The sequence below is a fragment of the Mustela nivalis genome (genome assembly GCF_964662115.1).
Source record: "Mustela nivalis genome assembly, chromosome: 4".
NCBI classification, from domain to species: Eukaryota; Metazoa; Chordata; class Mammalia; order Carnivora; family Mustelidae; genus Mustela; species Mustela nivalis.
The window spans coordinates 5,088,401-5,105,396 of record NC_139023.1 but is presented as its reverse complement, the minus strand read 5'-3'; the positions used below and the strand labels follow the sequence as shown (position 1 = coordinate 5,105,396).

The 16,996-nt window shown below is 34.4% G+C and overlaps 1 protein-coding gene across 8 annotated transcripts in view; it reads right to left on the bottom strand.

Annotated features, from left to right (window-relative positions):
* CNOT6L (CCR4-NOT transcription complex subunit 6 like) overlaps positions 1-16,996 on the bottom strand; it is a 114,981-nt gene that overhangs the window by 33,151 nt on the left and 64,834 nt on the right. For 7 of the 8 annotated variants that reach the window (XM_082726550.1, XM_082726548.1, XM_082726549.1 and 4 more), the window contains one exon: positions 15,653-15,742. In XM_082726550.1, coding sequence (XP_082582676.1) covers positions 15,653-15,742 — 90 coding nt within the window. The remainder of the gene's footprint in view (positions 1-15,652; positions 15,743-16,996) is intronic. The other variant, XM_082726554.1, reaches the window with a different exon arrangement.

Below are 16,996 nucleotides of genomic sequence, written 5' to 3'. Positions count from 1 at the left end.
TAATCACATTCTTTTTTTTTTGTATTTCTATCAACCAACTTCTCAATTCCTCTTTAAAAATCTTTTTTATTTTCATCTTTACATTCATATTTCATCCCTTCATCGTATTTACCCTTATCTTTATATATATGTAAGTTTTGCTTTCTTTAAAATTTTCATAGGCACTTTCTTCTAAGAGACCAAAACACACCAAAGATCTAGTATGTCACTCTGTTCTACTCACTAGCCATCAGGCTGTAAGAAAAAAACGTATCCCAAAATTTTAAAGAAAGAAAAACTTACACAAAAAAATAGGTTAAATTTCAATGAAGGGAAAGAATATGACTGTAAAGATGAAAATTTTTAAAAGATTTTTAAAAAAGGAATTGATCGGATAAGATGTTCATTAAATAGGAAAGAAGAAAAATTCAAAAAAATACTTTCTTTCTCTTTCTTTTCCCACCAATTTCAGGTCTCTTCTGACCTGGCTAGTGTGTATTGTTCTGGGACAATGTTATCCTTTTAGAATATTATGTTCTTTCATTCATATACTCTTCTCTAGACAAAATGACAAATATTGAAAAAACCTCACCTCAAAAAAAAAAAAAAAAAAAAAAGAACAAAAGGCAGTACAACCTGCCAGGGATATAATCAATGTGGACAATAGTAAAATGTCACAACTAGAATTCAGAATGATGATTATAAAGATACTAGCTAGGCCTGAAAAAGACATACTAGACACTAGAGAATCCTTCTCCGCAGAAATAAAAAATCTAAAATCTAACTAAGTCAAAATTAAAAAGGCTATTAATGAGGTACAATGAAAAATCAAGGCTCTAACATTTAGAATAAATGAGGCAGAAGAGAGAATTGGTGATAAAGAAGACCAAATAAAGGAGAAAAAAGAAGCTGAGAAAGAGACAAACTACTAGACCACCAGGTGAGAATTTAAGAGATTAGTGATACCATAAGACAAAACCAGTATTAGAATAATTGGGATCCCAGAAGAAGAAGAAAGAGAGGGGCAGAAGGTATATTGGAGCAAATTATAGCAGAGAACTTCCCTAATTTGGGGAAGGAAACAGGCATCAAAGTCCAGGAGGCACAGAGAACACCCCTCAAAATCAATAAAGATAGGACCACACCCTGTCACCTAACAGTAAAACTTACAAGTCTCAGTGACAAAGAGAAAATCATGAAAGCAGCTCGGGACAAGAGGTCTGTAACATACAACAGTGGAAATATTAGATTGGCAGCAGACCTATTCAGAGACCTGGCAGGCCAGAAAGGACTGGCAAGCACTAAACAAGAAAAATATGCAGCCAAGAATACTATATCCAGCTAGGCTGTCATTGAAAATAGAAGGAGAGGTAAAATGCTTCCAGGACAAACAAAGCTAAAAAAAATTTGCAAACACCAAACTAGCCCTACAGGAAATACTGAAAATGGTCCTCTGAGCTAAGAGAGAGCCTAAAATTACATAGACCAGAAATGAACAGACAGTATGCAGTAACAGTCCTCTTACAGGCAATACAATGACACCAAATTGATATCTTTCAGTAGTTACACTGAATGTGAATGAGCTAAATGCCCTAATCAAAAGACACGAGGCACCAGAATGTATGAAAAAAAGCAAGACCCATTAATAGGCGGTCTGCAAGAAACTCATTTTAGACCCAAAGACACCCTCAGATTTAAAGTGAGGAGGTGGAAAACAATTTACCAAGCACATCAAAAGAAGGCTGGGGTAGAAATCCTTATATCAGACAAATTAGATTTTAAACCAAACGCTATAATAAGAGATGCAAAAGGACACTATATCATACATAAAGGATCTGTCCAAATTGTTAGGAAGATCTAACAATTGTAAATATCTATGCCCCTAACATGGGAATCAGCCAAATTATATAAACCAATTAATCTACAAAATCAAAGATACATATCGACAATAATACAGTAATAGCAGGTTTCTTTAACAGCCCCATCACTGATATGGACAGATTATCTAAGCAAAAGACCAACAAGGAAAAAAAAAGGCTTTAAATGACACACTGGACCAGATGGACATCACAGATGTATTTAGAACATTCCATCCCAAAGCAACGAATACCCATTCTTCTCTGGTGCACATGACACAGTCTCCAGAATACATCACATACTGGGTCACAAATCGGGTTTCAACCGGTACCAAAAGACTGGGATCATTTCCTGCATATTTTCAGACCACAATGCTTTGAAAGTAATATTCAATCACAAGAGGAAAGTTGGAAAGAACTCAAATATATGGAGGCTAAAGAGCATCCTACAAAGAATGAATGGGTCAACCAGGAAATTTAAGAAGAATTTTAAAAATTCAAAGAAACAGGGACGCCTGGGTGGCTCAGTTGGTAAAGCAGCTGTTGGGTTATGATCCCAGTGTCCTGGGATCAAGTCCCACATCGGGCTCCTTGCTCGGCAGGTAGCCTGCTTCTCCCTCTGCCTCTGCCTGCCTGTGCTCGCTTTCTCGCTCTCCCTCTCTCTCTGACAAATAAATAAATAAAATCTTAAAAATAAATAAATAAATAAAAATTCAAAGAGACAAATGGAAATGAAAACACAACTGTTCAAATCCTTTGGATGCAACAAAGGCAGTCATAAGATTAAAGAATACAGCACTACAAGCCTTTTCCAAATATGCAACCTAACACTTCACTTAAAGGAGCTTCAGAAAGAACTTCAAATAAAGCCTAAACCCAACAGGAGAAGAGAAATAATAAAGATCAGAGCAGAAATCAATGATATAGTCACCAAAAGAAGAACAGAACAGATCAACGAAACTAGGAGTTGGCTCTTTGAAAGAATCAGATCAGTAAACCCTAGCCAGACTTATCAAAAAGAAAAGAGAATGGACCCAAATTAACAAAATCACGAATGAAAGAGAAGAGATCACAACCAACACCAAAGAAATACAAACAATTATAAGAACATATTATGAGCAACTCTACCCCAGCAAATTTGACACTCTGGAAGAAATGGATGCATTCCTAGAGACATATAAGCTACCACAACTGAATCAGGAAGAAACAGAAAACCTGAACAGACCCATAACCAGTAAGGAGATTGAAGTAGTCATCAAAAATCTCCCAAGAAACAATAGCCCAGGGTCAGATGTCTTCCCAGGGGAATTCTACCAAACTTTTCAAAAAGAATTAATACCTATTCTCCTGAAACTGTTCCAAAAAAAGAAATGGAAGGAAAACTTCCAAACTCATTTTATGAGGCCAGCATTACTTGATCCCAAAACCAAAGAGCCCATCAAAAAGGAGAATTACAGACCAATATCCCTGACGAATATGGATGCAAAAATTCTCACCAAAATACTAGACAATAGGATCCAACAGTACATTAAAAGGATTATTCACCACGACCATGTGGGATTTATTCCTGGGCTGCAAGGCTGATTCAACATCCACTAATTAATCAATGTGATACAATACATTAATAAAAGAAAGAACAAGAACTGTAGGATATTCTCAATAGATGCTGCAAAAGCATTTGACAAAGTATAGCATCCTCTCCTAATTAAGACTCTTCACAGTGTAGGTATACCATATCATAATATGGCCAATATCATAAAAGCCATCTATGAAAAACCCACAGCAAATATCATTCTCAATGGGGAAAAACTGAGAGCTTTTCTTCTAAGGTCAGGAACACAGCAGGGATGTCCACTATCACCACTGCTATTCAACACAGTACTAGAAGTCTTAGCCTCAGGAATCAGACAACAAAAAGAAATAAGAGGCATCCGAACTGGCAAAGAAGTTAAATTCTCATTCTTTGCAGATGATACTTTATGTGGGAAACCTCAAGGACTCTACCCCAAAACTGCTAGAACTCATACAGGATATAAAGCCAATGCATAGAAATCAGTTGCATTTGTATACACCAACAACAAGACAGAAGAAAGAGAAACTAAGGAGTCAATCCCATTTAATTACACCCAAAACCATTAGATACCTAGGAACAAATTTAACCAAAGACACAAAGAATCTGTACTCAGAAAACTATAGAATACTCAAGAAAGAAATTGAGGAAGGCACAAAGAAATGGAAAAATGGTCCATGCTCATGGACTGGAAGAACAAATATTGTGAAAATGTGTATGCTACCCAGAGCAATCTACACCTTTAAAGCATTCCCCAACAAAATAGCATCAACTTTTTTCAAGGAAATGAAACAAATAAGCCTAAAATTTATGTGTAACCAGAAAAGACCACAAAAAGCCAGAGGAATGTTCAAAAAGAAAACCAAAGTTGTTGGCATTACAATTCGGGACTTTAAGCTCTATTATAACGATGTGATCATCAGGATGGTATGGTACTGGCTAAAAACAGACACACAGATCAATGGAATAGAATAGAGAGCCTTATGGTCAACTAACTAAGCTCTATGGTCAACTAATCTTCGACAAAGCAGAAAAGAATGTCCAATAGACAAAAGACAGTCTCTTCAACAAATGGTGTTGGGAAAATTGGACAGCCACAGGCAGAAGAATGAAACTGGACCATTTCCTTACACCACACGCAAAAATAGACTCAAGATGGATGAAAGACCTAAATGTGAGAAGGAATCCATCAAAAATCCTTAAGCAGAACACAGGCAGCAATGTCTTTGACTTCAGCTGCAGCAAATTCTTCCTAGAAACACCGCCAAAAGCAAGGGAGGCAAGGGCAAAAACAAACTACTGGGACTTCATCTATCTAAAAAGCTTTTTCACAGCAAAGGAAATAGTCAACATAACCAAAAGACAACTGAAAGAATGGGAGAAGATATTTGCAAATGACATATTAAATAAAGGGCTAGTATATAAAATCTATAAGGAACTTATCAAACTCAACACCTAAAGAACAAATAATCCAATCAAGAAATGGTCAGAAGACATGAACAGACATCGCTACAAAAAGACCAACAGACACATGAAGAAGTGCTCAAAATCACTTGCCATCAAGGAAATACAAATCAAAACCATGGTGAGATACCACCTCACACCAGTCAGAATGGCTAAAAATTAACCAGTCAGTCAACAACAGGTGTTGGTGAGGATGCGGAGAAAGGGGAACCCTCCTACACTGTTGATGGGAATCAAGCTGGTGCAGCCACTCTGGAAAACAGTAGGTGGTTCCTCAAAAAGTTAAAAACAGAGCTACCCCACAACCCAGCAATTGCACTCCTGGGTATTTACCCCAAATATATACATGTAGTGATCCAAAGGGACACGTGCACCCAAATGTTTATAGCAGCAAGGTCCACAATAGCCAGACTATGGAAAGAGCCCAGATGTCCATCAATAGATGAATGGATAAAGAAGATGTGGGGTGTGTGTGTGTGTGTGTGTGTGTGTACACAATGAAATATCATACAGCCATCAAAAAACCCATAATCTTGCCATTTGGAATGATATGGATGGAAGTAGAGGGTATTATGCATGGAAGTAGAGGGTATTTTGTTAAGTGAAATAAGTCAATCAGAGAAAGACATTATATGATCTCACTGATATGAGGAATTTGATAAACAAGGCAGAGGATCATGGGGAAGGGAAGGAAAAATGAAACAAAATGAAACTAGAGACGGAGACAAAACAAATTGAGGGTTGTTGGAGTGGACAGGGTGGGAGGGATTGGTTGGTTTGGTGAGGGACACTGGGGAGGGTATGTGCTATGGGTATGTGCTATGGTGAGTGCTTTGCATTGTGTAAGACTGATGAATCACAGACCTGTACCCCTGAACCAAATATTACATTAATTTTTTAAAAATCAAATGACCAATGTCAATAAATAAATAAATAAATAGGAAAAACACATGTGAATGCATAATAAAAATTAATGAATTTTATAATGGGGTTTTTATTTCCTAATTTTAAATTTTATTTTATAACATCCATGCAAAACAAGAGATTAGAACTACATTATACAGAAAAAAAGAAAGCACTGGTTAAACATTAATTACTCAGATATGGTTATCAATACCATTGAACTAAAAGCTACCCAACTATCAGATGAGAGAAAATTCACTAAGTTAAGATTTAACTTCACTTTTACTTTTTCCTTTTAAGAACACTGACAATTACAGGACAATTAAATTCAAGTTTGCAGATTTTTCCAGGGAATATAGTGGCTGAGAAATGTATTCCTTTAAAACAAAACACTCTTATCTTTATCCAGCCATAGAAGTTTTGACCAGAGTATTTATGATCTTTATAAGTTTCACTTTACTAACAATTTTGGTGTTCCAAAAGCCTATCTAAAGGATGCATGTTTAGCATCCCAACTTTTCACAACATGGAATGAACATTATTTTGCATAGCCCATATCTTGCCAGGAAAGGAATGAAGGTTATCATAAGATGACAAACAAACCATCCAGCTGAATCAACATACTGAATCCTGGAAAAAATTATGCCTGCCAGGAGTACCATGCCACAGTTATAACAACTATCTAAAAAACGGAAAGCCCAATACATAAATACAATGAAGTGTAAAGAAGGAACCTCCTAACTGTTGGGTTCCTTATCAGTAAATGGTTAAAAATTCAGAAATCAAAAAAATCCTCAAAATAAAACAAGTAAGATGATGCTGACACTCTGGTGCTTCCCAAAACTTTACTAACATATTTTAATTAATACATCATAATATATCAGTATAAGTAAAATGCACAGTAGTCACCAACAATATCCAAACAGCCAAAATCCTATAAAAAACACTGTATCTCACCAATAACCAGGAAAAATAAAAAGATGAGAGAGCATGTTTTTAATCCAGGTTGTCCCAAAAATTTTAATATATGCAAAATTGATGATGGTGGTAAGATATGAATACTTGCATGTATAGCTGGTATAACTATAAACTGGGAGCTAGCTCAGAGAACAAGCTGGACCATCTTTTAAAAATCTAAACATCCTTGTCCCTATGACTCAACTATTCTATTTCCTGGGATCAACCCCATCTGCTAAGGAAGCATTCAAATAGATACTCACTGCACTGTTGTTTATAACAGCAAAAACAAGGGTAAATGACTAATATCCATTTTACAGAAGTCTATGCTATAGTTTTAAAGGATAAATACATGTCTGCTAAAGTGGAAAGCTATACAAGTAATACTGAGCAGAAACAACTAGAAAATATATAATGATGAAGCACCTGGGTAGTTCAGTCAGTTAAGCAGATTTCAGCTCAGGTCATGATCTCAGGGTCCTGGGATTAAGCCCTGCATTGGGCTCCACATTCAGTGGGGAGTCTGCTTGAGATTCTTTCTCTCTCTCTCTCTGCCCCTCCCCGTGCTTATGCATGCACTCTCTCAAATAAAATAAATCTTTAAATACATATATAATGATAAAATAGAGTATGTTTTATTTGCAAACTTTTTAAAAACATGCATGAAAAGTAATGTCGTAACATTTCTACTGGTACAATTTTTATATGTAAATGTCTATAAAAATATCTACAAGAACACACATCCAACTTAAAAGCATGTTTACTTACTATGGAGGGAACACGGAATTAAAGATAGTGGTCAAAGAAAATTTTAGTCTTAACAGGAATTTTTACAAGGAGAATAATATATTCATGTGTGACATATACTAAAAATTTATGTTTGTAAGATGAAACTGCAACATCAGTGTAGGACAAACCATCAAATAAAGACTGTTTAATAGGTATACACAGTCCTAGAAACAGTACTAGAATTTGGATCAACACAGAAGTCTGTTCTCCTGAACAAAAGAGACAGCAGTTAACACAGTAACAGGTCTCTCAGGATCATACCTAAAATGTGATAAAACAGTAATCCTCCCATTTTTACCACCCATACAAGCCACACCAGGTGCTAGACAGCCCTGCAAATAGACTGGAGCCATGCGGAATAGACTGGGGGCAGGGAGTGGGAGAGCAAGAAAATCCTGATCTCTCTGGCCAGTGAAGCCAAAACAGAAGTACAGCAAGAATTAGGTGGGAAATTCACAGTTAGTGGCAGTGGTAATCCAACATGCTAATGGCAGTCTCTCTAACAAAACCCAAGAGAGCCAACCCATCCCACCTCAGTGACCAGCAGCAATAAGCCTGGTTTGCCCACGGTTAGGGTATCAGCTGAGCCGAGAAGAGTGGACAGAACCCACATGCTAAACCCAAACTGGGGAACTGCCTGCTAAAATTGAGATTTGATTTTATCAAGTCTCCAAACATAACATTCAAAATATCCAGGAGACAGCGAAAATCACTCGTCATACCAAAGACCAGGAATTATCACAAATTAAATGAGAAAAGACTATAACAGAGACCAACACAGAGAAGATTCAGATTTGACAATGACAGAGATTTTAGAGAAGGCGTCATAAAGCTGCTTCAAGGAGTTACTACAAATTCTCTTGAAGCAAGTGAAAAAATAGCCCAAAGAAGCAGTTCTACTTTTTGAAAAGATCCAAAGTGAAATTATTCAACTAAAAAATACAATAATCAAAATAACAAAACTCACTGGGAGGGTACAAAAATAAAGACAACAACAACAACAAAAAATCTCAGAGTGAATCTGAGAATTCCATTTGAACAGTTAAAAGGAAACTAAACTGGGGGTGGGGGTGGGGATAGAATGAACAGAGCCTGAGAGACCTGTGGAACTGTAACAAAAGTTCTATGACTCATATCATCAGAGTCCAGAAGGAGAGAAGAAAGAACGTGGGCTTAAAAAGTATTTTGAAATAATGGCTAAAATGTCTCAAATTTGGAAAATGACATAAACCTACAAACTCAAGAAGGTGAACAAACTTCAAGTAGAATAAATGGAAAGAAATCCACAAGAAGAGACATCATAAACTGCTGAAATCCAAAACAAAAACAACAAAAAAACAAAACCAAAAAAAACCTCATGAACATCAAAGAGAAAAGACACATTACCTATCAGGAAACAACGGGTTTCTTTTCTGAAACCATGGCAGCCAGAGGAAGTGGTACACTTTCAAGTGCCAAAAGAAGAACTGTCAAACCACAAATTCTGCATCCTGAAAAACTTCCCTTCAGAAATCAAGGGGAAACTGAGGCACGTGGGTGGCTCCATCGGTTAGGTGTCTGCCTTTGGCTCAAGTCATGATCTCTGAATCCAGGGATCCAGTCTCTGCTTATCAGGGAGCCTGCTCCTCTCTCCTCCTCTCCCTCTCCCCCTGCTTGTGCTCATTTTCTCTCTCTCAAATGAAGTCTTTAAAAAAATTTTTTAGGGGCGCCTGCGCCTGGGTGGCTCAGTGGGTTAAGCCTCTGCCTTCGGCTCAGGTTATGGTCTCAGGGTCCTAGGATCGAGCCCCGCATCAGTCTCTCTCCTCAGCAGGGAGGCTGCTTCCCCCTCTTTCTCTGCCTGCCTCTCTGCCCACTTGTGATCTCTCTGTCAAATAAATAAAATCTAAAAAAAAAAAATTTTTTTTTTCAAAAGAGGGTGCCCGGGTGGCTCAGTCATTAAGCATCTACCTTTGGCTCCAGTCATGATCCCATGGTCCTAGGATCAAGCCCTGCATTGGGCTCCCTGCTCTGCTGGGAAGCCTGCTTCTCCCTCTCCCACTCCCCCTGCTTGTGTTCCCTCCCTCACTGTCTCTTTCTATCAAATAAATAAATAAGAATCTTTTAAAAAAATTTTTTTAAAGAAATCAAGTGGAAATAAAAATGTTATAAAAGGAAAACCATGAAACTTTGTTGCTAGCAGACCCGCCCTTAAAAAATGGCTAAAGGAAGCTCTCTAAACAGAAAGGAAATGAAAACAGAAGAACTGGAACATCAGAAAGGAAAGAACAAGCAATGAGTAAAATTAAGGCTAAACACAATGGATTATCCTCTCCAAGCCTCTTAAAATATATCTAAAGGTTAAAGCACAAATTATAACATCTGTGTGATACTCTGTGTAGGTAGAGGAAAGAGTAGAGACAATTACATTTTAATAAAAGTGGGGAGTGTGAAGGCACATAAATGGAAGTAAGGCAACAATAATGCACTTTAGTTTATAAAACATTATCAGGAGACTATGCTAAATATGTATATTCTGATATTTAGAGCAACACTAAGAAAAGAAGAGTTCAAATCAGAACTCTTTAAGTTTCAAAAATAGCATAAATAAAACAATGTAGAATTCAAAATGTTTAGGTAACCCCCAGGAAACCAAGACAAGATAAAGTAAGGAGAAACAGAGGAAACAAACAGAAAACAACTAAAAAAAATGGAAGACTTAAGTTCTACAATCAATAATTACTTTAAATTAAATTATCTAAGTATACAAATTAAAAGAGCAGAATCCTGGCAGGACAGATATAAAAACGAGATGCATGGCATAACTGTATATTGTCTATAAGAAACTCATGTCAAATACAACGACGCAGTAGAGTTGAAGGAGGATGGAAAAAGACCGTGCCAGTATTAATCAACAACAACAAAAAAGCATTGTGGTTATATCAACAGCAGCTAAAGCAGACTTTAAAGAGCAAGGAAAATACTAGAAACAAAGAAGATCATTACATAATAATAAGTTTCAAACCATCACATTAGAATGTAGTAATTCTAAATATGTATACACCAAATAATACACCTTCAAAAAACACGATGCAAAACCTGACATGGCTGAAAAGAAAAACAGACAAATCTATAATTACAGTTGAGAATTTCTACACTATAATGTCAGTATTTATAATAGCACTAGATAAAAAATTAGAAAAGATAAAGACGAATAGAATAGCACCCCCAACTAACATGATCTAATTTAATTTACATTTATAGAACCATTCACCAACAATAAAACAGACCCCAGAAAATTTAAAAGAACTAAAATAATGCAGACTGTGTTTTCCAACTGGAATCAGACAAGTATAACAGAAATAACAAGAAACAACATGTTTCTAAATAATCCATGAGTGAAACATGTTTGAGCAACATGTTTGCTCATGAGCAACATGTTTCTAAATAATCCATGAGTGAAAGAGGATGTCTCCAAGGAAATTTTTAAAAATACATCAAACAGAATGAAAATACAACATATCCAAATTTGTGGGGTACAGCTAAAGTAGTTCTGAGAGGAAGAACTATAATGCTACATGCTTGCATTTATAAAAAGGAAGAATTTCAAATCAAACTGTTTTTCCTTCAAGTAAGAAAAAGAACAAAATAAAACAGACAGAAGGAATTACTAGGATATAAGGAAACAGAAAGCTTAAACATAAAAGAACAGAAAAAAGTATACAGTGCAAATTCTAACCAGAAAGAACTTGCATAGCTACATATTTTCATTAGCCATACTAATATTAAAGTAATAAGAATAGCATCAGGAGCTGATAAAACACTTCAAATAACCAGAAAAATGAAACACATGAAAATATACCCTCATTATATATAATTAAAAAGAAATAGTAGGAGCAAAGAAGGTGATTACATAATGATAAAACAATCAATCCTTTTGATCCCTGCAAGAGCTATAAGAAATAAACAAATCTACAAAGGGGGAAATTTTAACACAGGTCTACAAATAATAAATAAAAACAAAGTACCGAGTATATATGTCTTATTCAAACAATGAACAAACTTAAACTAATATTTACAGAATACCAAATAACTACAAAATGCATATTCTATTTCAGTGTATCTTAACATTTAGAAAAATTAAGCATATGCTGGCTAATAAATAACACATTTTTAAAATTTTGATCAATTCGAGTACTCTCTGACCACAATGAAATTAAGCTAGGAATCAATGACAAAGAAAACATTTCCCCTAGAAATAAAGATACTTCTAAGTGATTCATCTAAAAAGAAATGATGAGAGTTATTAGAAAATATAAACTGGGTGTGCCTGGGCAGCTCAGTCGGTTAAGTGTCTGTCTTCGGTTCAGGTCATGATCCCGGGGTCCTGAGATGGAGTCCTGCACTGGGCTCCCTGCTAGGCAGGGAAGTCACCTCTTCCTCTCCATCTACCTCTCCCCCTGCTCATGCTCTCCCTGCTCTCACTCTCTCAAATAAAATCTTAAAATATAGGTAGATAGATAGATAGATAGATAGATAAATACAAACTGGATGATAATGAAAATAATACAAATTAAAACTTGAAGGATGCAGCTAAAAGCCATATTTAAAAGGAGATTTATAAGTAAATACTTTGAGGAAAAAAAGAAAGTCTAAAAGTTAATGATTTAGACGTTAAGAAGTTAGAAAAAGAACAGCAAAGAAAACCCAAAGAAAGGCAAAGGAATAAAAATTAAAAATCACTGATATTAAAAATAAGAGCACACCAATAAAGTTAAAAATTGGTTCTTTTTTCCAAAGAAAATATCAATAAATACCTGGGCAAGACTATGCATGAAGGGCAACATAAATAACTAATATCTGGAATGGAAAGAGACATCACTATATATCAAATAAACATTAAAAGATATTCTGAACAACTTTACGTCAATAAATGTGAAGATTTAGATAAAATGGGCAAATTACAAAAAAACACAACTTTCAGAAACTGATAGAGAAATCAAGAATCAGAACAGTACTACAGTTATTAAAGAAATTTAATCAGTAATTGAGAATTTCCTTCAAAGAAACCCCAGACTCAGATGTATTCTATAAGACGTGTAAGAAGTAAGAACACCTTGGGGCACCTGGGTGGCTCAGTCAGTTAAGCATCTGCCTTCAGCTCAGCCCAGGGTACTAAGATTGGGTCCTGCATCTGGTTCCCTGCTCAGTGGGGAGCCTGCTCCTCCCCCTCTCTCTCTGGCCCTCCCCACTTCGGATCCACACATGCATGCACACACATGCTCTATGTCAGATAAATGAATAAAATGTTAAAAAAAAAAAAATCTCAAATACTCTTTCAAATAACAGAAAATAAATTTTATGATGCCAGTATAGTCTTTTTATTAAAACATGACAAGGATAGTGAAAAAAGGAAAATATCAGCCACTCTCACTCAAACTCACATGTGAAAAATCCTAAGTAAAATATTAGCAAACTGCATAAAGGGATATATAAAAAACTATATTACAACCTATTTTAATTTATTTTAAGAATAGAAAGGTGGTATAACATGAAAATAACCAGTACATTTACCAAAGTAACAGATAAAGAACAGAAAATATATCTTTATCTTAACAGAGAAAGAGCATGTGAAAAATTAAACATTTGTTCATATTAAAAAATTAGAAACTAACAAACTAGGAACAGAAGAAAATGTATTAATCTGATAAGCTTCCTTAACTTATATAATGGTGAAGTTCACATTAAATTGTAATTAATAAAAGCTATAAATTTTGAAATTAGACAAATTATCACTACTTTTGGTTATCATCTACTGGTGATCTTAGCAAGTACAAAAATACAAGAAAAAGAAATAAAAGATATAAAGAATGAGAGATTAATAAAAGTGTCATTATTCACAAATTATACAATTGTAGAAACAAATAAAAATACATTAGGATTAAAAAGAGGTTAGCAAAGTGGCTGTATATGTATTTACCAAAAGCATTTACAAGTGTTCAGCAAAGTATATGAACACCAATAAATATATAAAACCCAACTATGTTCCATAAATAAGCAATAATAACCTTATTAAGATTCATTTCTGAAAAGACAGTTTATGAGGCCATCAGAAAGTCAATACCTAGGCTGGGTGATGGACATTGGGGAGTGTACGTACTATAGAGAGAAAAATAAAATAAAATAAAAAGTCAACACCTAGAAAAAATGTAATAAAAAAAAAAGTGAAGACCACTACACAGAAACCTAAAACTCAATAGTGGGAGAGATTAGAGAAAGCACAATAAATCAAAGAATATTCAACACTGTTAGTTCAAAAGATCCAGTGTTGTAAACATGTCAATTCTTTCCAAAGCAATCTATAGATTCAATATATTCTCAACCTAAATCCCTATCTTTTAGGGAGGGGAGAAATTTGAAAAGCCAATTCCAACAATTTTAATGAAAATACAAGGTAAAGGAAGCACAGGCCTAAAACTAGCTTAGACTTCAGAATCAAGTCAAGAGGGAAGACCTACTCTATGGTCTTAAGACATTTTATAAAAATACCGTAATTAATGACATTGTTATACTGTCTTAAAGACTACTAGAAATGAACAGAGGATACAAAACATCAGAAATAAACTCATATATACAATGACAATTTATGACGAAGATGGCAATAAAAAGCAGTAATGAAAGGACAGTCTTTTCAGTAAGTGACTTGAGGTCAATTTAATCTGTATTATGGAAAAGTTATGAAAATTGACTCCTGTGCTATACAAATTTCAATTCTAGGAAGATACTAGCTTTAAATATTACAAGTGAAAGATAGAATTTTTAGATATAGGAAAATACATCCTTGAGCTTGAGGTAGGGAAAAATTCTTAAATAGCACACAAAAGCAATGCCATAATAGAAAAGATCAATAAATTCAATTCTTTAAAATGTTTTCTGTTCATCAAAAGACAAATTAAGAAAGAGGAAAGGCAAACAGCAGCATGGGGGAAGCTACCAGCAATATATACACCAACAAATGACTTGTATCTAAAGCAATGAAGAACTCCTTAAAAATTACACACACATACACCCATATCAATGCATCAAGTGGCTACATCTATTTAGAGAATGGAGATATGTATTTTTAAAGCAGAAAGGAAATAGTGTACACATACATAGCTAAATTAAACTTTTAGCCATATATTCTTAATTTGTTATTGAAAAGACTTCTCTTAAGTTTATTATCTCTCTCCCACCAAATTTTAGTCTTTATAGCCAAAAAATGTTAGATGATATTAATTTGGTTTTACATTATTGTAAATGTTACTTTTAAAAAAAATTGTATGTAGGTGTCTTCTATGATGGAGAGAGAATTAAAGAGTATATGTTCCGTAAATAAAGATTAGATTTCACACTTTTCTTTAAAAAAGGGGGGGGATAGACAGCATCCTGTGATGACGGCCTCATGCTAGAATCTAGATTTCTCTAGCTCGGTTTCAGGATTCTGTATTTTAGAAAGACATTATTCTAAGAAAAAGATCTGAATTTAAGCATCTACAATCTTTTACTCATATTCTGAATACTTAAGCAAAAAAAAAAAAATCGTGTCAATACTTAAAGGATTTCTTACAGAAAAATTTCCATTTGGAATACAACTATTTTAGTCAGACAGATCTGGTGTTCTTAATCAAAATCCTGCTCACAAATCTCTACAACTGTATAGTCAATCAAACTGTAATTTCATGCACAAAAAGTGTGTACAGTGTATGTGATCCACGTAATATCCATCAAATTCAAATAATTAATAACTATATATTTGTGATTAAGAGCAAGAGAATCTTGGGTTCACAGTGCTGGCATTAACCAGCTGTTGTTAATTTGGGAAAATTAATTTATTCACTGAATCTCAGAACTTGCATGTGTACAATACCAGTAAAAATTTGGACCTCTTAGATTCTTAGAAAAATTAAATGAGATAATTTAACTAAAGCTCCTAATATATTGCTTGGTAAATACAAACCACTCAGTATATGAAAAGAATGTCCCACTACCATGGGATACAGTAACAGAAGAAAATCTAAAACTGAGAAGCTATTAAAAAAAAAAAAGGTCAAAGAGCATCTGTCATATTATTCGCAGTAATACATGTAGAGTTCACTGACAGATCATTAAGAGTTACCTGCAAGATTGTCAAGCATGAAGTTCAGTAGCTTTCGGGTTCCATCTGGGTCCTGGTATAAATTGAGAATATCCTGTGATAAAGGATTGCCTAAAGCAGAATACAAAAATAAAATCTGTAAGACAGACAGATGTACACAATAAAATACTAATTTTGTAAAGTGAATTTTAAAGAATTTAATCTGTTACATAAATTTAAAGAAATAATGTGAATCTAAAGAAATACTTTAAGATAGTCATAAAATTTCAAAAATGTTCTTTCCTGATTTCACTGTTTATACTATATACCTACAATTTATGTTTGCCAAAATCACATTTATAAACATATATATTAATCTTAGTCAATTCTGAAGTAATATCACAATTCAGCACCCTGAATTAACCTTTATAAGTTCTACTTTATCTCTGAAGGCAATATTCTAACTGAAAGACAAACAGTCCTATATGAGAAAGAATGAATGCTATCATTTAAAAAAAAAAAGTCTCCTTTTTTTCTTCCTAGTTAGAATATTTATATTACATGGAGAAAGGAAGACATTTCAAGTTAAAGGAAAACCTTGTACAAACATGAGTTGGTAAAATATGAGAGGAAAATAAGAATTTTTTCATGATGGTGATCAGGAATATCTGAGTACTAGCAGATCAGGAATATCTGAGTACTAACAGTCAGATGTATCAAATATTAAAAAAAAAAAGCTTATGTCAAGTTTATATATTCCCTTCAGAAATAAAAGAGGAATTTGTTCAGACAGGCATGCAACAACAGTCTTGCAAAAAGATCTGAAAAGACAAAAACCATGGAACTTCCAGAAACAAAGGTTTTAACTACTGAAGCTAACAAAATCTTCAACACACACTCAGCAGAACAACTAAAATTTAAAAATATTGACCAAAAAAGTAAAAGAAAAATGTAGGGTACTTGGAACTCTCATATTGCTAGTACAAGTATAAAATGCTCCAACTGTGGTGAAAATCTGGTTGGCAGTTTCCAAATGACAATGAATGAGAGAAATGAAATGAAAGAGAAAAATGAAATTACCTGGTGTGACAAAAATGCCCTTATCTTAAGGTAGGCAGTGGTAACACATGTGTATACTTTTATCAAAATTAGACACAGTGCATACTAAAATACTGGGATATTTTACTACATATAATTATAACTCAAAGTACTAGGCGGGAAAAAAAACTATGATCAACCAGTTAGGCAGTACATCAGACACAACTAAAAATAAAATTAGTCAACAGAAAAAAATACATTCAAAAAAACTACCGAATATGCATCACAAAGAGTCAGAAAGATATAAAGCAGGAGACAGTAATAGATATGTTAAGATAAGAAATCTTA